The following is a 25,108-nucleotide window of genomic DNA, read 5'->3' as shown; positions in this document are numbered from 1 at the left end:
CGTGTCAATACGATTATTATGATGCCATAATCATTATTACTTTTGTCATTGGAAGCGACCTTGCCCTTCAAAAAATGTGTTACAGAAATTTTACAGAGTTCAGTAGATTCTCAAAATAATTCAATATCATTTTGATGAAACCTGATTAAATGTCAAAAGAACTCTGCAGAGAATGGGTGTTCTCTGTAATTAATTACACATTCTATAGAAGATCCATATAAATATTGTTATGGGTGTGGGGTAGATGGAAGAATTTCATAGGAGAGATAGGATTGTGTCGAGTTGCTGGGTCAGTGGACGTGTAGGAGACGTCTTGTAAAATCAAGTAGGGAGACTGTGAGCTTAAGCGTTATGTGTCACCACACGAGGGGTGGTGCTGTGTTAATTATATCGGGATTAAGGCCAATTTCCACCAGTATTAAATTGCCCCCTGTAACCTTTTCTTAAATGTTTTTGCATTTACAAGCCAGCAATGAAAGAATTACGTTTTTATAACAACTATCATAACATGCCGCACGTCCAAACAGGCTAGAAGCTCCACCTCCAAGGGTGACGGCTGGCGAAACCACGCCCCCCTGAGTGGGTGATTCATGGGCGTGACGTCCGAGAGCCGGTAGGAGGAAAGTGAGGCTCGGAGCAGGAGGATGGGGAGGACAGTTGTCGAAGAGCAGAGAGTTGGAGAGGAACGTGGCTGAGACAGAGGATCTCGTTTTTGCTCTCCTCTCAGCACGATGAAATGGCTGAGCGATTCTCGTGTTCGTGCTGTGTGAATTTGCCCGCGTGCTGGTCAAGACGCAAGCCATTCCTGTTCGGCTGAGCCGTGAAGTGTGTACGTTTCAGAGGAGGGAAGAAGAGCGCGCCTCATGGCCTTATTTTCGCGGGGCCTCAGAGATCATCTCGTCGTATGGTCGAGGAGGAAGGTCGACGATCGTTGTGAGTGAACCTGGTGTAAGAGAGGAACATTCGGCATGTTCGTTCATGGAAAGAAGCTGCACGGCAGTTTGTGAGCCTTGGCGTTGGATAACGCTTCACGAATTTCCACATGTACATGACCGCAGAGAGTGGCTTGGCACCATTTTGGGCGAGATTTCCCCACGCAGGACGCGGTGGTTCAATCGCCAAGTTCATAAAAGACCATCTCTAGACAAAGCTAAGTGCCACAATAAAGGGAGGATTTTCTTTTATTTCGTTTTCCCATTGTCTGTATTATAGTCCGTGTGTAGAAGCGCCTCAACGTGAGGTTTTAATTCACCTAACCTTTCATTATCACATTTTTAATTGTTGCCATTGTAAATATTTGATTTATTTTAATTACCCCCCCCCTCCCCCCGTGTTTATTTTAAGTTGCTCGTGTTGTTTATTTGTCGTGGGTTAGAGTACAAACGTCTTGTGCACGTGTATTTGCCGCCCATTCCCCTCCTGCACGCGCCATAATCTCCGATGATCACGTGTTCGCTTCGAAGGAAAACTGCTCGGCGATCCTGCCTGGTCGGTGTTAACTGCCCGTCCACAACAACTGGGTTTGGGGGAATTACATTTCTGCCATGGCCGCGACAATATTCCTAAAACTCTGCGGATAATTTTTCGGTAGAATGATGATGATGGATCCCAACTATGCGTCGCAAGATATCTCAAAAAGTTGTGGATGAGTTATGACAAAACTAGTTGGATGAGTTGGCTCGGTAACAAGAAGAAGCCGTTAAGATTTTGATTTAGGTGCAACAGGCAATCTGCAATTGAGAAGCTCTGAAACAGCCAACGGACTTGCACATCAAAGGAGACTGAATCCGACTACAAATTCGGTGCAAACGTTACACAAACCTCAGGTGCAAAGATTCACTCAGCACAAGTCAAAAAACAAGGCTGTTGACAGCTTTATGGATAGTTTGAAAATTAAAGTGTTAACATCAATTAAACAAAACTGGACAATGGACACCAAGAAAAAAAAAACATCCATAATCCAGAAATGATGAACCAAATTAACAGGTTTACCTGCTGGCCTTTTCAGCCATGGTGGTGTTTCAGATCTCAATAAAATGAATCACCGCTTGTCGGCACCACCACAGGTCATACATGCATCTTCCCATCTGTGTGGGGCAAGGGTGGGGCGAGGAAGAATTCATTTGTGTAATTTTGGTACCCAACATGTCTAGGCATCTCTGACTACACAAAAAAAAAAAACTCACCTTATTGCAAATACGGACTTGAAAACGTTTGTATTTGACTTGAACAAGATTAAACAAGAGTGATAATTGCCTTGCAATCCATGTCCCCTGCCGATATGATATTTTCCAAGTCGAAAAAGGGCATAACTCTGATAAATTGACGAAACGCCCTGAAACCTGAACTTGTTCTGTAATTTATCGTAATAAAGCCGCCATGTACCAAGTTTCAGTTGAATATGTTAAAGGAGATGGGGAAGAGTCTGAAAAAAAACCACAGATGGGACGGACGGACAGAAGGAGAGAAAACCTATAGCCCCCTCCAGTTAAACGGGTCGGGAACTCACAATCGTGATTTATGTATTGTTTAAAATTTTTTATTTAAGAATCCTAACCAATGCTTTTGCAAAAAATAAAGTCCAAAAATCAAGGCCTTGGACACTAAACTCATCTAAAATGTGTTACAATACAAGAACACACACACACACACACACACACACACACACACACACACACACACACACACACACACACACACACACACACACACACTGTGTGACCCCTCCTCCCCCCTCCCCCCCCACTCCAAAGTTTTCACATTTTGATGCCACCTGAGCTTATTCCATGATGCTTTCAAATCAAACTTATTATTATTATTATTATTATTATTATTATTATTATTATTATTATTATTATTATTATAGTCTTCACAAACTACTTCATAGTGATAAAACTACAAAAAAAAATGCAGATAAAATGTGAATAAGTTGGATTAACAGAGAAAAATCAGATGATTCTCAGTTGCATAAATATTCAAACCCTAAATCACTCGAGGAGAAAATCGTTTTAAAAGGTTACAAAAATCAGTGTGATCGGTTTCACCCGTATGTAATCAGTGGTTTAACTAAAATAATAATAATGATAATAAAATAAAAAAAAACATAGGACCTGCAGCTTATCTGGGTCCTGGCCTGATGCTGGAACCCAAATTTGGTAACATTCTGATTGGTGGGTCTGGAGAAGATGATTTTTGAAGGAATTTACCAAGTCCGTCATTTTGACCGACTTAAAGTCACGTGACCGGAACGAGCTTTGCAATCAATCCCCGTTACTCCATTCAGGAGTGGAATGTTGCTGCCAAATTTCAGCTGGATCAGCATAGCGGTTTGGCCGGAGAAATCGAAATAGGAGACGGATGGTGCATGATGACAACAGCTTATCTGGAATTCAAATTCCAGATAAGCTAATTAACTCCCCCCCCCCTTTTATCTGAGTTTTAAGGTGCAACTCACTCAGTCAACCAACATGGCAAAAATGAAGACCGAGGAGTTTTCCAAAGAAGTCAGACATAAAGTGGTGGAGAAGCGCCGTTCAGGAGAGGGTTATAAGAAGATTTCGAAGTCTCTCATTATCCCTTTGGGTACGGAGAAATCCATCATGAAGAATTGGAAGATGCATCATTACCACCCAGACACCAGGTTATCCATTGAAATCCAGTAGCTGGGCAAGTGGAAACTGGTTTTGGTAGTCACTGTAAATGCAACGACTTTGAAAGATCCGCAAGGTTCTATGTCCGAGATGGGGTCAGAGTTCAATCAACAGTAGTCAGTATCCTGTTCCCTTCACAAAGTTGGCCTCTATGGACAGGTGGAAAGAAAGAAGCCATTATTGAAAAGACGCATCTTAAAGCTTGTATTGAGTTTGCAAAAAAGCATCTTAACCCTTTGATGCACAATTTAATTATTTTACGGCTTTGCACAAGTGGGTCATATCCATCCATCCGTTGGGACCATACTCTGTGCAGAGCGTTGGTGCTGCCTAAGCAATCTCCTTGGCTGTTAGACGCAATCCTGGACGGGTCGCCACTCCAACACAGGATACCAGCAAGCTGGCACTCATTTTGCCAACCTCGGAAGGATGACAAGCAGAGTCAACCCCACCTGGTATTAATTGAACAACCGAGGGGGATTTTGAACTCAGGATCCTAGAATCCCAAGCCCATCACCCTCACCATTAAACCAACACCAGGCATACTTGTATTAAGTTTTGATTTAAATCGCTTCAGCTGTTCCCAAATATCTCATTTTTACCTGACATGACCTTTGACCTCTTGACCCCATAATCAAACCAATTATATATGCATCATGATGCATACTTGTGCTAAGTCTGAAGAGGAACCCTTTGACCATTCTCAAGTTATCCTGGGAAAGAAAACCCATCACGGACTCTGACCTTTGACACCACCTTCTAACCTTCTATCGACGCGGGATTTGTCAGGCATTATTGTTGCAAAACCAGAAAACATGAAATTTATCTTTATTGTTGTATTCTGTGAGATGTAATTTTAAAGTATTCAATGTATATTTTACTCTACCCCTCCCTCACTCCACCCACCCCCCACCCAGCTTGATTTTTGTTGCACAACAACTTCGTTATAAAACTTTCCGATGCATGACCTTTCATAAATTCTTCAAATAAAGGTTAATACATATACTAGGTGTGTGCGTGCGTGCGTGCGTGCGTGTTTCATTTTTTGTTTGTTTTCCAGGATCGCTGGGAGAAATATTTTAAAATCTATTAGTGATACTACAGGCATGCGGAGAAAAGTTTTGTTGTCAGATGAGCTATTAGACTCGTAGCAGTCATCGCTGTAAAAGTGCTTCCACCAAGTACTAACCGAAGGGGCTGAATACTTTTGTAACCAGTGATTTGTACGTGTGTTTTTCAGGTTTTCCTGACATGTAACCTCTTTCAACTACAAAAAAAAAAGAAGTGTTTAGTTTGATCTCTTCTGTTATGAATTTTTTTAAAAGTTTATTTGGAAAAAAAATTTCTACACAATTCGTAATTTAACTAAATATGCCATTATTGGGAGGGGGTGAACACTTTTAGAGGCCACTGTATACGGTCTGACCTCGATATCAGACACCCTGGTTGGAGCAAACAAACATTCAGAACACATTTCCATTGTTTCATTCATTCATTATACATATTTCTGGAAAATCCAGATGTAAAGGAAGATGGCTTTGTCCTGGCAATATGGATGCCGGACACAAGTCCATACGTTTGAACGTTTTCGATATCCAGACAAAATTGTCAAAATGAATGATTCAAAACATTAAATTTTTTAATTCCATGTTTTTGCATCAATGTGATGATGGGTCACCACCCATGGACGCAGCCGAGGAAAGTGGGTGGACACAGCTGGGCAAGGCATGCTTGGATAAGAATATATTGCGGGACTCTGGTGTTTCACAGTCCCTCAAGCTGGCGCACACGAGACGAGGCACGGGGGGTGAGGTTGCCGTGCCTGTGTAAGTAAGATGCTCTCGGAACCTTTAGGAAGAACAACCTGATCGATCAACCAGTCCCTAAAAACAAACACGCAGTCGTGGCCAAAAATATTATCGCCCATGTGCACTTTTTTCAAATTGCTCACAATTTTCTCGAAAAACAAGTTGAAATTGACGAAAGTATTTTTTTTTTCAACAATTCTTTATTTCACTGTTAATATTACAGAACCTTTGTTATTGATTCAGAAATTAATATGTCCTTTTAAATCAGAAAATAAATACAAATGGCATTGATAGAATTATTAACACCCTCGACTTGATATTTGGTATCACTGCCTTTGGACAAAATAACTACAGTCAAGCACTTCCTCCAGCCATGAATGATCTTCCGACATCTCTCTACTGGTAGTTTGTTCCACTCTACTTGTGCAAACTGCTCCAGTTCTCCCAGATTCGAAGGGTGCCTCCTCCCAACTGCTGTTTTCAGATCTCCCCACAGGTGAGTTGAATTCCAAAGTAAAAGGAGAATCACCTGCTTGAAATCTAATTATTTCTAACAACTTCTTAAAGGTGCCAATAACGTTGTCCGGGCCATTTTAGGATTTGTGTGTGGAACAAGCTCAGATTTAGTAATTTTTTCAGCTTTAGGTGTTTTGTTCCACTGCAAACCAAAGAAGTAAATCTGTGGATACCAAAAGATTTTTTTTTTTATTTCAACCGGCGCTACCCCGTCTGGCGTACAGTGGGAAGGAAGATGGCCATGCCCAATGCAAAGAACGCCGAGGATTGAGATATCATGTTTCATCAAGCTCGCCGATTGCACCGACTCTGCAACGAGTTAGACGCTTGCTTGGGACATCATTTTGAAATGGATTTCCATGCAGCCAACTTGCCACAGACGTGGAGAGGCTGGGAGGAGGGGTTGGAACTGTACTTGGATCTTGTGATGCATGATCAGTCAGAAGAGGAAGGTGAAGTACAATTCTCTACTTAATCAGCACAGGTCAGGGGGATCTATAGCACCGTGTCATTCGACACAGCTCAAGATGGACGCACTGTAGTGGAACTCTGACAATATTTCGATGCCCATTGTCGTCCAGCATGAGTGGTGAGAACATTGACAAATACTGTGAGGCATCTGCTATTTTAGAACACTGCGGGCATCATGAACCCGTGACCGTAGCTGTGGCATTAACGATTCCAAGCAGCCTGAAAGTTTACTCTGAGAGGCAGATCTGGATTTGTTTAAGTGCTTGCAGCTATACCAGGCTATACGAGCTACTCAAGTCCCACGTACCTCAATAGTGCGGGCGGTCCAACAGCGGGAGCCAGACCTAAGATGAGTGCGTACAGACCTGATCGGAAGATTTCTGTTAAGCCGACGACTTCACCACCTGCGGCACCACATAATCTGAAGCAGACTCCAAGTACGCGGGATGTCGTTAGAAGCATCCTCGTGGGCCATGTGCTCACATGCGACTGTGCAGTCAGACCCACAGAAATGACAAGCTGCAGTAGAGATGCCGAAACCTAAGGATGTACCAGTAGTAGGTTGCTTTGTAGGTTTTGTGACGTACCCGAGCTACTTTCTCCTGAAAGCAAGCAATTTGTTTTATCCCTTGCATCAGCTGGCGCAAAACGGACGTGGACTGGTAGTGGTCCGACGTCCATGACAAGGTATTCGATCAGATCAAGAAGCTCATTACCGCACAGCCTGTCCTGAGGTATGATGTCAGACAAGAGTTAACACTGCAAACAGATTCCTCTGAGAAGGAATTTGGTTTGGCATCATTTCAACATGGTCAACCGGTTGCATTTTTCCAGCAGGGCCCAGACAGATCCAGAAACCAGGTACGAAAAGGAACTCCTGGGGGTGATGATGTATGGGCCGGTAAAGTTCCACCACTACACGTACGGCCGTAGAGTCCATACTCGATCACAAACCGCTTGAAATCATCACCAAGGATGACCTGTCCAAGGCTCCCAAACATTTACGGCGGATGCTGTTGCGATTAAAGCTCTATAATGTGGGCATCGTTTGTAAGTCAGGGAAGGTGTTATCTAACCTGGCTGGCACACTGAACAGGGCTTACCTGCCAAACACAGGCCTCGCATTGTATATTCAGTCACAGGTAAAAAGCATCAATGTAGATAGACTGTGTGCTCGGTTCTCCCAATAAAAGTTAAAACATCGCTGAACACAGACAAAGATGGAACTATCGCTCGTGTTACAATGAAAGGTCAGGAATTGAACCCACATCAGACAGAATATACAGGAGATCTCAGATATTTACCAATCCATATTCAATCAGAGCATAAAATGGAAGGTTTCTAAGTTTGCGTGATAACTCCAATTGCCTCTGTTATTGACATGCAATGTAGGAGCAGCTACAATCATATGACAATTGCTGTTTGTTTTCCATTTTTGTTTTCATCATCTACATCCTGTGATGCAGCATTTCTTCCCTGATGAGAAGGGTGTCCTTCAGGACGACGATGTTCCAGTCCATAAGGGCACGTGTTGTCACCGAATGGTTTGAGGAGCATGAGGACAAAGTCACCGATCTTCCATGGCCCTTCCAATCGCCGGACCTCAATGCCAAAGAAAATTTGTGGGACTGTCTGGAGAGGTGCCTAAGACAGCGGTTTCCACCTCCATCAAACAGACGACATGAATTGATGGACTTCCAATGGTGGATACCTGTAAAATGGACTTCCAATGGTTCCAATACCTGTAAAACAGTTCCAGACCCTTGATGGCTCCATAGGACGTCATACCCATGCCGTACTGGCCCAACACTTAACTAAGTGACATTCTGTTCGTATTTCCATTACCTGTACGTACATATATATATATATATATATATATACACACACACACACACAGTGGAACTTCCCATAGTTGGCACTTCTCCGAGTTGGCAACTTCTCAGACTTCGCAGTGAAGAAAACTTTCATGGTGATAGGCCTAATTAACAATGTAGGCGTGGATTAATGACAGTTCGACTCAAGTTTGATGTTTGGACTCAACGAACGTTATAAAAAAGGTGCGGTGTCGTTAACGAACCAGTCAGCTGGCAACATGCCTCGCAAACAGTTCAAGCAAATGACCTTGGCAGAGAAGGTGGAACTAATCAAGAACAGCGATGGTCGATCACAAGGAACTCTGGCGGAACAGTACGGCATCGCACGAGGTACGGTACAGAACATTCTAAAGCGAAAAGCGGAGTTTATGCAAGCTTACGAAGAGAATGAGCCGAGCAAGAAGAAACGGGCCAACATCTGTCGTTTCAAGCCTGTAAACGACTTTATCTGGGAGTGGTTCTGCAGGATGCGAGCCTCGAATGTGCCGATCTCGGGACGTAGAGAACGGTCTGGAGACAACACGCGTGTCCGTCCTCGATGCCTGCCTATGGGTCGCAGAAGCAGTCAAGTGTGTGCTTTCGCAGACAGTTATGTCCTGCTTCAGTCGCTCTGGTTTCACGGATACGTTCACTGATGGTCCAGAAGATGAGATGCCTTTGGCCGATCTCGTTCGATGGTTTCAACGCGCAACCGGGTCGGGAGACGATACTCCCATCGAATACGTGGTGTGACAATGAACTTGTCACCAGTGACGTCAACTGTACGGAGGACGACAGTCACTGCCCGCTGCCTGCTGACGACGACGATGACGATGATGTGGAAAATGACCCATCCCCGACAATAACAACGAGACAAGCGATTGAATTGACGGACAAGCTCAGAGACTTTTTACTATGAGAGAAAATGCCCGATTATGTGCAGCTTATCACACAGATGAACAATTCTTTGCTAGAAAAATTTGTGACTTCTTCCAGCCAGACGGACTTGATGTCTTCTTTCATTCGCCAGGATAGCCAATAAAATTGTTACATGTAATAAGGAAGATACATGTACGTAATTTGCTAATTTTAAATGAACACTATTGTATATCTTGCTAATGTTTTTAAATAGAAGTTATTGTACATATATCTTGTGTGTTAATAAATGTACATAAATTGTATAAATCACTTCACTGTTCCATTGTTTTTTTGTTGGCAGTCTTGCGGGGAACTCCCAACTTCTCGGACTTGGCAATTCTGAAAGTTGGCACTTCTCGAAGTCCAGGAAGTTCCACTGTATATACATATATATATATATATATATATATATATATATATATATATATATATATATATATATATATATATATATATATATATATGCATACATACATACATACAGGGTGGGGCATTTATATCTGACAGTTTTATTATCCTTATAATTTTTTTGTTTCGAAACCAAATAAAACAAAATTTCTACACAGCATAGGCACATACTCTAAGTATTTAAAATCAATTTTGATTCTATATTTCTTTAAAATTACATCAGACAAATGGGCCCCTTTCAAAATCAGGCATTCACGACAGCGGATCATCATATTGTTCATTACCACAAGCAATGTCTCTTCATCAATAGAGCGGATGGATGGTTGCAGTGATGTTTGCCTTCAATTCATCGATCGGTGTTGGATGTTCCTTATAAAAACTTTGCCCTTCAGAAATCCCCATAGGAAGAAAACTGGTGGAGTTAAATCTGCCAAACAAAAGTGTGACTCATCTGTCATGATGACCTTGTTTGTGAAATTGGCATGCTCATTGTATTTTAAATTGTTCAATCATTAAAAAACTTTCAAGTATTATCTGTAAAACAAAGAAAACAATAATTAGTTTTGCCAAGATTGCTTCCAGCTAGAAAGATTGCAAATGTGTCAGATATAAATGCCCCCACCCTGTATATATATATATATTACACACACACACACACACACACACACACACACACACACACACACACACACACACACACCTGTACGTATTCCGAGAAAGAAAAATATTTTGCGCTGTCTAAGGCTCACGGAGGAGTTTGCACATCCATCTTATCATGTGCAGAACTCAGAGGGATATTAGGAAACGTCATTTAACTTTTACATGTAAATTATAAAGACACGAATAAGCGACGGACAATACACTACGTGGGATTCGATCCACGTAATCTCAACATAATCAGGTACGTGCTCAAACGGAAATACAACAACCTTGTTAACAATAAATTAAAATAATAATAATAATAATTTAAACAGCTAACAGCATCCAAGGAAGTACAATACATGTGTCATCAATTTAAATGTCAAGACTTCACTGTGTTTCACTTTGTGAATAATGATCATATTACCAAAGTCTGTCGTGCATTTGGGCAATCAACACCAGCTCCTACATTTCCAGCCACTTCCTCACATCGGCAGTGAAAAACGTGTTAAACTGATGGGGAAGTGCTTCCCGGAGCACCAAAAGGTGAGCACTTTGACGTTAAGGAAACTCTCCACCCTCAGCCGGAAAGACCATGACCTCAATTGTTTTTTTTGGAATGCCAAGGCAAACTGTCTGATTCACGACAAGCCTTACAAAACCCCATTCGTGGAGGTAGGTGTAAGATGCAAGCCTCGTTTAAAAATTACCGCAGGTCATAACGCGCAAATGCTGAGTTATGTTGGTCCAAGAAGTGCTCCTTCACCATAAGGAGTCCGTAAACAAGGGCGGTGTTGCAAAGGCCACCATTCGAGATTGTGGCGAGAAGCAGCTAGGTACCACTACCACCTGGACCAGGCCTCCAGTGATGATTATCTGTTTGAATATTTGAAGTTGAACCTGCATTTGTTGCCATTTTGCTGATTACAAAGAACTGAATTAAAACAACTGAGATGTGGCAGAAGGAACAATGTCAAAGGCCTATTTTTCAGGCATTTTGAACACCCCCTCATGCACAAGGCCACATTTACAATGCAAACGGCTCGACTCCACTCCAGTCCAAATCAAAGCATGCTCATCCACAAGGTTGCCACGCTGACTTGGGAAAGGTCCAGCTCGACTCTGATGAGGGGATCGGAGGCAGAAAACCATACGCAGGGGCAACGCAAACATGCTCGTGAGATGAGGCATAAGGTGCAGTCAAGTAATGCGGAAAGTGTGTGTGTGTGTGTGTGTGTGTGTGTGTGTGTGTGTGTGTGTGTGTGTGTGTGTGTGTGTGTGTGTGTGTGTGTGTGTGTGTGTGTGTGTGTGTGTGTGTGTATATAGAGTGTATACATCCATAACAAACATGAGAAGATACCATTTAATCTTATCAACCTTGATGAAACTCCTTAGTGTGCAGATATAAACCAGTGTGTGATACATGCCAGGATGCTAAACTGGTGTGATGACAGGATTTTGAACTAGAATGGTATACCAGAAGAAACTTGGACACCAGAAATGACCATTTGGCCCATCATGCCTGTGCTTTATCCACACAAATAAATCCAAAGTATCGGGATATATTTATTTAATTTTTGTAATTTTTTTTTTGGGGGGGGGGGGAGGGAAGGGAGATTGAGGAGTGGTGAGAACAATGAGGCAGCAACAAGGACATCAGTATTTTTTATGCTGTCCAAACTTGATGCCAGGGATGTCGCGTTGACTCGGTGTTCGCTAATACGGTCCACGGCAATGCGCTTCGTAAATGGCCGATTCGATGGTGGCTGTGCTGAAGCGGAAAGCGCAGTTCCTTCTCCGGATGGAATCTGTATCCCAAACAGTGTCTACAGGGTGGCCTGAAAGCAATTTTACCTGTGCTAAATTTCACGCACCTACCTCCCTCCCTCCCCCTCTGTGGTATGCAGCAACACTGACTCGTTGACGTGGGAGTCAGGAGGAAGCCAGACAGCACGGTGGGCACAAGTTGTCACAACGTCGAAGAGTGGTTGGTTTCTTGCGTTTGTGCGCATGAAAGGGGCACACACAGGACGAATAATTGCTCAAGTGTGGACAGCTTTCATGGAACGCTTTGAAAACCTTCACCACAGCAGACATTCTTAAAGTGGGAAAGACAGGCTTTTGAAACAGGACGTGTGAAGGCAAAGAAGAAACATGGTGCGCCGCTGTGTTGGCGTCAGGTGATCAGTCACTAAGAAAGTCAAATAGATAGAGCCAGTGAACACGGCATACCGTGGACCACTATGCAAACTTACATGAAAAAAGATCTGCAGTTGGAATGCTGGCGTCCATCTTTTGTGAATGACCTGAGCAACGTTGACATGGATCGGCGCAGTGCATCATGCGGTCTTACTTGACATCTTCCTTCCTTCCTGCCTCGATGAAAGTGCCATCTATCGAAGCTCGCGGGCACGAAATGTGGTGTTCTGGTCCAAGGAAAATCCACATTGTAATCGGAGCATCGTCCTCCACACCTGATGATATGGGCAGGAATGACCTCAAGACATTTATTTGGTCCCAATCTTTTTGATAGACCGGTAAACGGTGAAGCTAATGAGTACAGTAAGCTTGCCTTTTACGCGCATTCCGTTCGCGTGTTTTTGGAATGGCGTCCGTATGTTCACGAGCGTTTGGAATTACACGATTTGAGTGAGCGAGTGGTGCTGCGATTTGATTTTCTCACTGAGCAGGATGAAAACGTGTTCGTTATAACAGCTGATGTCGGCTCGATGGATTGCCTCCCTCGCTCCGCCCTCCCTTAGTTAGTTTCCGGAAACCCTCCATCTTATCCTCGTGCGTTTGGTGAAGCGTTTCCTCTTTTACGTGTGAATTGTGCCGCTGTAGTAAGTGTAGCCTTTGCAATCATGACTGGAAAGCGTCCGTGGTGTCGCGAGGTTGGTCGTGTGAGCACAAGATAGAGGAAGGCCATCGTTGTTGAAGTAAAAATGGATGTTTTCGGACGGTATGAAAGAGGTGATCGTACTGCTGATATGAAGGTGAAGTGGAGCCATTTAACGCTAGTTCTGGTGGTTTTCGAACTTCCGGAAGCGTTACAGCTACCACAACATCAAAATGACCGGACAGGTTGCTGCTGCAGACACCGATGCCGCCGAGAAGTTACCTGCGTTTCTCGAGGCCATTATTGAGGAAGGTGGATGTTGTCCAAAACAAATTTTCAACATTGATGAGACTGGTGTGTTTTGGAAGAGGACGTCACGTAGGATGTACATTTCTCGTGAGGAGAGGAGCGCACCTGGGTTTAAATCAGCGAAAGATCGCTTCACGCTGATTTTAGGAGGTGATGCTGAAGGCGATTGTAAATTGAAACTGTTAATGGTTTACCAATCAGAAACACCCAGGGCGATGAAGGGAAATGTTAGAAAATGTTTACCTGTCTATTGGTATTCAAATGCCAAGGGCTGGATAACAGGTAAAATGTTTTGCGAATATTTTCGTTCCCAGTTTCCTTCCAATTTGGGATATTGTGAGAAGGAGAATTTGAGTTTTAAAATTTTCATCCTCCTCGATAGTGCCCCAGCTCATCCAACATCCATCCCGGACCTGAACGAGAACATGAAGGTTATGTTTCTTCCATTCAACATGACATCTCCAATTCAACCCGTGGACCAGAGAGCGATTGCTACATTCAAGGCGTATTATCTCCGCATAACAGTTGCAAACCTGGTGACATAAACTGATAATCAGACGACTGTAAAGGAATTCTGGAAGACCTTTACAATATGGGATGCTCTATGCAATGTTGAGTCTTGGAAGGAAGTCACCTGTTCCTGCATGAATGGAGTATGGGGGAAACTTTGCCGTCGATTTGTTCACGGCTTCAAGGGTTTCAGCGTGAATGATGATTTGTCAAAAGTACGATGTAGCATCGTCGAAATGGCCAAGGCAGTCGGCTTTGATGGGGGTGGAGGAGGGTGATGTCGAGGAGTTGCTGGACTCGTACCGGGTGGAGCTCTCAAATGAGGACGTTCTAATGCTGGGGAGAAGGAACGCCAGGTTGAGGAGTTGGAGGCAGAAAGTGAAGAGCTTGAGCCACTGCGTACTCTCACTAGTACGAGGATGGTGGAGGCTTTCCGCCTCATTGATACGGGTCGCGCCATCTTCGATGAAGATGACCCCAACACGGAACGCAGCTCAAGAGTGGCCCGAAATGTTCGAGCGGACCTCAGCTGCTGTAAGTTAATTTAAAAAGAAAAGTAGATGAAGTCAGCTCAGATGACTTTGTTTTCCTTTTTTCAAAAAAAAATGAAGGGAAAGAACATCCAAAAGACGATGCCAGGTGAGCCCCCAACATCTTGCGGTCAAAAAGCTAAACCGCATCTCATATTCTCTCCAATTCAACATCATCATCTTCGCCAAGGTCATCTGACACAGATGACCCCCCCTCCTCTACAACTCCATCTCCCTCCACTCAACACTTCCACAAACAAGAGGACATCAGCAGCAGCAGGTAACGTAGTATTAACATCTCCTTTCTTTAAGTTTTGTATTTTTAGTTAGAATTTATTAAATGCTACAGTACGCGGTGGTCTTTTCACAATTTTTCATCGTTTATATCTTAAACATTACAATTTGAATAAAATAAACCACTGTAATAGTAAAAATAGGACAATAAAAATGAGGATTGATGCAGCACTCCCACGAACCTCCACCTATTACATTATTTCTTGCGGCGAAATTTGTTTCAATTTACTCGACTATCCTCAAGAACGCAACTATGGCGTAAATCAAGAGGTCCCTGCGTATGTTACGAAACTCGCCGGAACCACAGCTTGTTCCTGTGTGAATTGCTTAAAGTGTCTCGTTTCAACAAGACGGCACATCTGTGCATTGTCCGTTTCATGTTTGGGAATATCTCAATGAAATGTTCCCAAAACACCGGATTGGATGCGGATCACCAACATCACCGACTCCTCCACCATGGCCACCACGAACTCCATAATCTAACGAATCGGGCAACTCTTTGTGGGCCTTCTTCAAGGAGAAAGTGCCGACAATCCGGTTTTGGACGATTGAAGAATTGCACGTTGCGGTCGTGACTTCTTTCGCGCAAGTGATTTCACAAATGCTGCACAAGATGTCAAAGAGGACTTGGTGGCAAATTGAGCGGAGCAAGGAGAATGATGGAGCGCATATGGTCACGACGTCTGATTAGTTATTGAAATTACTGCACAATTAATCCTGGATATATTTATTGAGTTTAAGAACGAATGCTTTATACCGGGGAGGGGTAAAGGGACTTTCAGGCAACCCTATACAACCAAGGTCGAGGTTTTCAAAGTTTCCCCCATTAATTAGCAAAATGCAGAGATGGTTTGCACACGTGGAAGGCGGGAATGAGGCAGACATGTTCTTAAGAAATAAGAAAGGTTTAATAAAGCCCAAGACAACATAAATGGAAAAATCGCCGACAAAATCTCGACTTTGACATGAAATGGAGAAATCAACTAAAGATATATGGATCTAGGGCACCACGAGCACTTAATCTCACACCAAACAAAAGAGGGGCCTGGCAGAGATTTAAATAGGATATGGTCCTGTCACAGCCAGCACAGCAGATATCTAATGGGGATCGGGGAGGCAGGCATGTTCCGCAGGCGCCATTCATTCCCTATAACTGCTCTGACTGTGTTGGTGATTACGACTGCCCCACTCATTGTTCCACGCTCTGTCCTCATTGTGACTCCTCCCCTTACCTTGCCTGTGGGACTTGTCCTCTGTATCACCAGACATGTATAAAGTACACTTTTCTAGCTAGGATCCACAACAAATTGTACCACATCTCCCAGCATGTGTAAAAACTGGACAACTTCACTCTAACGGGTCCCTAGTTAAAGGAATTGTTCTAACCTCAGCGAGCATATGGACCAAGCTAATTTGACATCGTAAATATCATTGACCATCCTCAAACATAATATTTCCTCATTACCTCCACCACCGAAGGTGAACGGATTCACACAATTTAGTGGGCAGGTTGGGTGTGTAAACAAGGGAGAATTGATTCAATTTTTGTGAAGATCCGAATCCGGATACTGAACCGAGAATTTTTAAAGCGATTTTTCACCAGGGAGAGACGGGGCTGAACCGATATACAGCACGATATCTCAAAAGGTTGTGGACGGATTCAGAGGAAACTTGGTGGACGAGTTGGTCAAGTGACAAGAACAAGCAGATTAAATTTTAGTTGAGGTCCGAATCCAGATCCGGCCTATCAATGGGATACAAAACGTAAACTAATCAGCCTGGCGGACGTATGCGCTCTACCGAGTGTCCTTCTAGTTTTAAATGGATCATCTGACCACTCTATAAGCATAAGTGAAAGTCACATTCAATATAATACAATCAGGTGAAAGAATGAAAAGTTCTCGATGACGGTAAAGTTATTTTAATCGAGAAAACAAGGAAAAAAATAAATAAAGGTCAATCGTGCGGTCTAGAAAGCACTGGGCAAAGGCCTGAAATGATGGGTCTATCGGAAGGGACATTTTCCTCATCAGTTAATATCAAAGTTATTTCATGGAGATGCCCAATCCCGAAGACCCTCACCTCTTGTGCTGCATCACGGAAGTCATTCACAGCATGAAGAGTTCTTTTTGCCCTCTCCTTCAACAATCCATTTTAATCTATAAACGTGGTCACCGCTTGTTTGTCCATCCGTTCACCGCGTGACACTTGGCACAGCTTGGCTGCAATATTGGTCACACTCTCTGAAAAAGAGAACATGACTGTGCTGCTCGGTGTAAAATAATTAACCTCCGCCATCGAAGATCGGAGGTTACTGTTTTCACGCTTGTCTGTTTGTTTGTTTGTTTGTGAACAGTATTACGGAAAAACTCCTCGACGGATTTCGACAAAACTTGGTGGGGGGATTAGGTATGGTCTAAGGATCATGTCATTAGATTTTGGACTTGGTCCAAAATCCAATATGGCCGCTATGGCGGCCATTTTGAAAAAATATTTGAATTTTTGTTTTTGCATTTCTAAATGTTTTAAGTGATTTCCAACCAAAAAAAAAAAAATTTGCTAGAGGAAAAAAAAACATTTTGCAACTTTTTTTTCAAAAAAATTTCGATTTTTTTTTTGCATTTCTGCATGTTTTACGTGATTTCCAACCCCCCCTTTGGCATTTCTACATGTTTTAAGTGATTTCCAACCCCCCCCCCCCAAAAAAATTTGTTCGAGAAAAAAAAAATTTGCAACTTTTTTTTCAAAAAAAATTTCGATTTTTTTTTTTTTGGCATTTCTACATGCGCGTCGATCTAGTTTAGTTTACTAAATCGTGGTTCAGTAGAGTCTGATCCGTTTTGACCTACAATGATAAGGATATCAGGTTCACTGAAGTGACCCAGCACTATTGGCGGCGGAAGTTTTGCACTCTACCGAGTGCTCCCCCTCCAGTTTATTCTGTGACGACTCGGTTTATTTTCCTTCTTTTGCAAATTTTTCTTTGTTTAAAAAGAAATAGGAATAATAAAAGGTGCAAGTTAAAAATGTAAATGTCTAGACGTGAAAAAACGCCTCAAAATAGATCATTTGCTCTTGCGATGGTGTAAACGAGCGCAACTAAAAATGGCATAAACAGCAGATATCACAAAATAGCAAGCAAGCTGGTTAATTTTAACTTGCTTCTTTGAGAAGGTTAATTTTAACTTGCGCCTTAACACGGCTAAGAGCGCACTTATGATTAGGGACACGATGAAGCTCCGCGTTTTTCCTCCCTTTCTCACGAGCAGTTTTTCAATGCAAACTAAACTTCCTTTCATTTTCATCACCCTCACCATCTCCTTAGCACCTTCCCTCAGATTCCCCCCTCCCCCAACCAATATATATATATATATATATATATATATATATATATATATATATATATATATATATATATATATATATATATATATATGTGCTTGGAATAGGATTAGTTGAATGCAAGTAAATTGATAAAGTTAATACAGCACAGGTACCATGGGCCAAATGGCCTTTACACCTGTTGATCATATTTTAAGGACATCCTAAAACTTTCATGCCACCGACACAATGCCGATAGTACGTAGATAATGTGAATAACGTCATTTGTGTCAATTAATTTTTCGACACAATCTCAGTTCTCATTGATGCGTGTAATCGCGTGGTCAACCAACCTTGTCATCAAAAGGACAGAAGGAAGGCTTGTTCTTCTGAAAGTGGCCTGAACCACAGTGAATGTAGCTGGCTGTGCATTAATCTCTGCAGCAGATACCGCTACATCCTTCCCCCAATCTTTTGTTTTTGTTTTCTTCCCCCAAAATGCATCAACTTTGATTCCAGGTGAATTTTTCGTCTGCGTCGACCAGCAAGAGCTCGAATGTCTTGTTTACTCGAGCGCTTTCTACCACGGCCACATCGTGGGTAATAGATGCCATTATTTGAATTCCTGAAACAAAAAGTTTCAACAACTTGATTTTCCAGTGGAACATGAACAATGAACATGTACTTGTGTTATCAACCAGACTTTTACTTTTTTTAAAAAAAAGGTAACGAGCGAGTGCTTATAAAGATGGAAATGACAGCTTTTGGGATCACCCTGATCGTTTCAATCCCCACTCTCCCTCCAACCCTCCACAGATCCGAAGCCTGGCTAATGTAAACAAGACATGCGAGTTCGAGTTACATCATACAAAGATAGCTGACTGTTCACAAAAAGTGCCTTTTGCAAATACCCACTTGGCCAGTTGGAACATCTCCAAGCATCTGTGCCAAGGACATGGAATTTTTGGGAAGGAAATTAAAAAAAGAAAGAAAAAAAAAAAGAGAGATCACCCTAAAAGTATGCCATGATTGGAGCAACGTGCATAAACAGGAAACCAAGGAACGACCACTACACTCATGGCAGCTCACACATTTGCACAAACTAAGGAAAATAAGTGAATTTCATTAAACTCCAAAAATATATTTTCCAAATACTCATGTTCTGTAACCATCTTTCCCATCTTCTGCCATTTCCTTTCCCACCAAGTCTTCACTGTAAAATAATTCATTTCTGGTAATGTACATCATATATGGTTTCAATATATTTGATCCAATCGTCTGTTTTATTCAAAATTAGCATGCGTCAGCTCGCCACACTCGCCTCTCCAAACGTCGTTGCAGAGATCGATGTCACAGATTTCCTTTGTTGGCCTGATTTACCCCAAATATAAATAACACAAACATTTATTTTCTACAAATTTGTTTGTAATGTTATATTTATTTGAAATTTAATTTGTGATACAAGAAGGTCCAAGTGGTCTAAATCGTCAAGGGTGTAAGGGTTCCTGAGGGCGTTGAGGTCCAAGGGTGGGGGGGGGGGTCGAAAGGGCGTTAAGGTCCAAGGGTGGGGGGTTGAAAGGGCGTTAAGGTCTCAGGGGTCTCGAGGGTGTTAGAGGTCGTGGGGAATTAACGTTCAAACAGGACGTGATTAATAGGCATATAGTCTTCACGTTTCACGGCTTCACCACCTCATCACACTTTTCATTTTTATATTAGGTATATAGAAGACATTGTCTGGGCATTTTTTTGAAATGGACAACAGCATCATTGTTTGTTACAAAATCTGTTCATGATGATGCAATCTGAACCCGAAAGGCACCTGAATCTTTTGTGTATTTCCCACCACTCCCATATTCCAGAAGGCAACGACTACCGAGGGGTGACGCTGCTCTCAGTTCCGGGCAAGGTCTTCGCTCGGATAATTCTTGATAGGGTTCGCCACCATCTGCTTGAGCACCAGCGTCCAGAGCAGTCAGGCTTTACACCAAAGAGGTCAACGATTGACCGTATCCTTGCTCTTCATGTTCTCATTGAACGCAGAGGAGAGTTCCGGCAGGGGCTGCTTGCAGCTTATGTTGATCTCTGTAAAGCGTTCGATTCAGTGAATCGGGACGTCCTCTGGAGGATTCTTGGTCTTCGTGGGGTGCCACCAAAACTGATCGATCTGATGTCTGAACTCTACTCTGGTTCTGAGAGTGCTGTGAGATGTGGTGGTACCATCTCTGACTTTTTTCCAGTTGTTACTGGAGTTCATCAGGGGTGTGTACTTGCGCCCACACTTTTTTTTTTTTTTTTTTTTTTTTTGTATACCTTGGTCGAGGCTCGTATGAGAGCTAACACACAACTCACAGCAAGGAGGCATGAGACAAGAGGGGCGGGAGTGGAAGGGACAAAACATTGGGGAACAGACACAGGTGAACTGTGGAAGGGAGAGGGATGGGGATGGGACGGGGAACATGGCGAGGGGAAGATGGACATTAAAGGGACTTTCAGGAAGGAAAGCAGGAGAATTGAAGGAAGTGGGCTTGGGTGGATTATCGGGGGTAGAAAAGATCGAGGATTTGGATGGGGGAAGATAAGAGGTGGTGGTGAACAGCTGTTTTGAAAGCCTGAAGGGAAGAATGGGAAAGAATAGAGTGAGGAAGTTTATTCCAAAGGCGGGAAAAAGAGGAATGAAAGAGTGAAGATGAGCAGTGATTCGTGATTTTGGCAGTTTTACCAGAAGGGGGTTGTTGGCGGACCTTGAGCGCCCTGTGGAAATGTCGTGGGACAAATCGCACAGAGAGCAGGGGGCAAGGCTGGAGAGGAGTCGGTAGAAGACAGAAAGACCACCGACCAACCTGCGGTGATTGAGTGAGAGGCCCAAAGACTCAGCTTCATTGCGGGAGATGCCAATGATCTTAAAAGCCCTGGTTTCGACAGCGTGAAGTCGAGAAAGGTGGGAGGCAGGAGCACCAGCCCAGAGGGGAGAGCAGTACTCCATCAGGCTACGGACAAAAGCTTTGTAAGTGGTCAGGAGCTCAAGAGGGCCGAGGAAGGACTTTGCACGACGGAGGATTCCCAGTCGGCGACTGGCTTTTGAGGCAAGGTTGGAAATGTGACTTTCCCAGGAAAGGTCATGGCAGATAGTGAGACCCAGAAGCTTGAAAGAAAAGACTTCTTCCAGAGGATTGTTGAGAAAGTGGATGGGGGGTTTTCTAAACGGTCCTTTCGAAGAGACATAGTGAGAGTGTGAGATTTGTCTGGATTGAAAGACATGTTCCACGTGTTGGACCAGTTTGTGATTTTATCCAGATCTGCAGTGAGCGAAGAAGCTGCTGCTTGCCGGTCTGAGGGATGACAGATGGTACGGCAGAGGGTTGAGTCATCGGCAAAGAGAAATAGAGGATTTTCCAGAGAGTCCGAGAGATCATTGATGAAAACCAGAAAAAGAACAGGGCCCAGAACGCTACCTTGAGGAACTCCAGCCTGCACAGGAAGAGGGGATGAAAGAACTCCATTTAGGGCCACACGTTGACTGCGACAGGAGAGGAAGTCTGCGAGCCATGAGTGGAGATGGCCTTGAATACCATGGGCAGAGAGTTTGGTGAGTAGGGCAGGGTGCCAGACTGTGTCAAAAGCACGTGATATGTCCAGGGATACGGCTCGGATTTCCTGTCTGGCATTGAGGACCTCCATCCATTGATGGGAGAGCAGTAGCAGCATATCTAGGGTAGAGTGACCTGGTCTGAAACCAAATTGATGATTGGAAATCAAGCCATTGGAGAAGAGGAAGGATTTCATGTCTGAAGCGATGATGGATTCCATAACCTTGCTGATGATTGGGAGAAGGCTGATTGGTCTGTAGTTACAGGGATCTGTTTTTGCACCTTTTTTATGCAGGGCAGTGATGTTAGCAGATTTCCAAGCAGATGGCAGATGACCTTGGGAAAATGAGAGGGTGAATAGAACAGAGAGAGGGTGAGCAAGAGCAGAAGAGCAGGCTTTGAGGACACGTGGGCTCATGCCGTCTGGACCGGTTGCAGAATCTGACTCGAGGTTTGAAAGCAAGCTCTCCACCTTGTCAGGAGAAAAGGATACAGAGTCCAGGGACAGTTGGGTGCGACTGGGTAAAGTGGGTAGAGATAGTGATGGGTTTGGGACACAAGATTTAGCTGCAAACACCGAGTTTAGACATTCAGCTTTATCACGTGTGGAATCAGCAGTGCGGCCATTTGAGGTAAGGGAGGGGATGGAGGGGGAACATACACCAGAAACAGATTTGATTAAACGCCACCAGGATTTTGAGGAGGGAGAGAGGTTTGAGAGTTCAGACTTGAGATGAGAAAGATGTTGTTTTCTGGCTCTCCTGAGGGTAGCTACACACTTGTTCCGAGCTTTGTGGAAAGAACTGAGATTGCCCTCAGTTGGGTTTGCTTTCCATGAGGCAAAGGCAAGTTGTTTCAGGACAACTGCCTCGCCACAAGCTTCAGTAAACCAAGGGCGGGAGGAAGGGTAAGACAACTGAACACGAGAGGGGATAAATCTGTGCATGAGGGAGAGCAAGTTTCTTTGAAAGAATTCCCAGGATGAGTTGATGTTTGAGAAAGTAGTGATAGGAGACCAGTCTGTAAGTTTGATGGCTGCTCGGAGACCCTGCCAGTCGGCTTGAGTGAAATGCCAGACTCGACGGCGGTGAGGTGGTTCTCTGATAACAGCCAGAGAGATGTCCACTTTAATAAGGACGTGGTCAGAAGAACCAATTGGAGCGAAGGAAGAGCAGCAGATATTGTCAGGGAAATTTGTCAAAATCAGATCCAGAAGAGATGGAGTACCATTGGTTGAGATCCGGGTCGGGAAGTTGACCGATTGAGTCAGTCCCAATGAGTCACAGAAAGCTTTTGCTGATGTCCCATGGCAGGTGAGAGAGGTACCCACACCTAGCCAACTGGCGTGATGACAATTGAAGTCGCCACAAAAGAGGAAGAGAGAGTTTGGATGAGAAGATAGAAGATGGTCCATGTTTTCGGAGAGTGAGGTGTAGATGGAGTCATCACTGTTCGGTGGACGGTACAGTACACATATAAACATGAGGTGGGAGTGGAGGGGAAGCCGAAGCCAGAGGTATTCCTGGGGGTGTGGGGGAGTGAGAGCAGTGCAGGGAGAGTGAGGAATAGAGTCTTTGATGAAGAGAGCAACACCTCCACCAGGACGAGGCTCAGGTCTGTCATACCGTAAGAGGGAGTAACCAGGGAGAGATACTTGGGAGTCAGACACGTCTTGGGAGAGGAAAGTTTCTGTTAGGCAGATAATGTCTGGTTTGTCAGTGGAAACCTGCATGGAAAGATCTGAAAGGTTTGAGCGAAGGCCCCGGATATTTGAGGTCCACACTTTTAATGAAGAGGTAGGGGAGGAGGCTTTTGGTGCAGGAGGTGGAGGGGCGGGGGAGGGTCGGACGAGGGACGAGGGGGAGGTAAGGAGGGTTGCTGAAGGAGTGTGGGGTATTGCAGAATAGCGAGGGGAGGGGGCCGAATGAGGAGGAGAAAAGGCTCTGTGGTGCTGTGAGAGAGGGGGGACAAGAGACAAGGAAGATGGCAGTTGAGGATTTGAGGAGGTGGAGTGAAGAGATGGAGGTGAGAGGGCAGTGGAGGGAGGCAGGTTGGTGGATGAGAGGGGGGCAACTTAGAGAAGGAAGAGTGAGGGGGATGAAAGGTGGGAGAAAGGTGAGGGGGAATTTTTGAAAGAGGTGAGAGGGAGGCTTGGAGGGAGAAGAGTGGGATGGTTGCTTTGAGAGTGAGAGTGAGGGGTGAGGGGGTGAGTTGGCACTGAAGTTGGAAAAAAAGAATGGTTGATGGAAAGCGAGCATCCATGGCAAACTGTGGTTTTTAAAAGTTTTAGGTCAGAGATGCGATTTAACACAATTCTTGATGGATGCAATGAAGGCGAATTCAGAGCATGGAGAGAAGAAGCGCTGTAATAGTTGGATTTTTTAGGCAAGGAATGAAGGAGAGGTCGAAATGAGAGCAGTCTGTTAAAATAGCAGAAGAGTAGTGCATTGTGAAACAGTAAAGAGTACCACATGTGTGAGAGAGGAAGATGAAGCATTATAAGATCGTTTTTGTTGTTAATATTAATGTATGAGAGAGTTCAACAGATTAGGTCATGGAAGTGTAGAAAAAAAAAAGAAATCGAGGAAGACGAGGAGGAAGTTAAGAGGAAGAAGAAGTAGCAGAATCGGGAGAAGGTTGTTGTTGTTGTTGGATTATTTTTTTTTTTTTTTTTTTTTTTTTTTTTTTTTTGAGATAAGAAAGAGATTAGTTGGGAGAATAGGGGATATTTGGAAAGTGGGGAGGATGAAAATTGAAGGTAATGGGGAGGATAGAAATTGAAGGTAATGGGGAGAAAAAACAAACAAACAAAAAAAAAAAACGATCGAACACCAAGTGGAACCGGTAGGCCTCAAGCCTAGGACTAGGCCTCAAGCACCAGGTGAGAACGTCGACATAAATACTCACAAAATAGCACGATTTTTGAAACAAAACCGAACTAGGAACACACATTAACATGTAGGTGAGAAAATTAAACAGTTAAAACGGGACAAATAACAACCGGAACTTAACTTTGAGAATGTCAGCAGGGAGCCCCGAAGCACTTTTCAGCACTTGTATGGACTGGATTCTCAGGAGGATGTCAGAGAGATCAAGCTGCGGTGCATCGTTTGGGAATGTCAAATTATCTGACCTTGATTTCGCAGATTATGTAGTAATCTTTGCGGAGACTTTAGATATCCTTTTGGGGGCCCTCGAGGTGCTGAGCAAAGAGTCGGAACCGCTGGGATTACAGGAATCCTGGGTCAAAACTAAGATCCAGGCTTTCAATGACATCTTGGATGCTGCTGTCCTGTCTTTACCTGTTTGTAGTGAGGATGTTGAGGTCGTGGAGAGATTCACTTACCTTGGCAGTGATATTCATGTCTCTGCTGGCTGTGAGTCATAGGTCAACAGACGTCTGGGTCGGGCCTGGGGAGTCATGGATTCACTGGATCATGGGAGGTGGCGCTGTC

The 25,108-nt window shown here is 43.7% G+C and overlaps 1 protein-coding gene across 5 annotated transcripts in view; it reads right to left on the bottom strand.

Annotated features, from left to right (window-relative positions):
• RIN2 (Ras and Rab interactor 2) overlaps nt 1-25,108 on the bottom strand; it is a 118,592-nt gene that overhangs the window by 71,985 nt on the left and 21,499 nt on the right. For 3 of the 5 annotated variants that reach the window (XM_085896457.1, XM_085896461.1, XM_085896460.1), the window contains one exon: nt 1,993-2,087. In XM_085896457.1, coding sequence (XP_085752583.1) covers nt 1,993-2,012 — 20 coding nt within the window. In that variant the 5' untranslated portion in view covers nt 2,013-2,087. Of the gene's footprint in view, nt 1-1,992; nt 2,088-3,454; nt 4,170-9,908; nt 10,052-25,108 lie in introns of those variants that run through there. The other 2 variants (XM_085896458.1, XM_085896459.1) reach the window with 2 other exon arrangements.

The sequence above is a fragment of the Eptatretus burgeri genome, chromosome 9 (genome assembly GCF_056783735.1).
Source record: "Eptatretus burgeri isolate ZD-2024b chromosome 9, Ebu_testis_v1, whole genome shotgun sequence".
NCBI lineage: Eukaryota > Metazoa > Chordata > Myxini > Myxiniformes > Myxinidae > Eptatretus > Eptatretus burgeri.
This window is presented reverse-complemented; position numbering and strand designations above follow the sequence as displayed.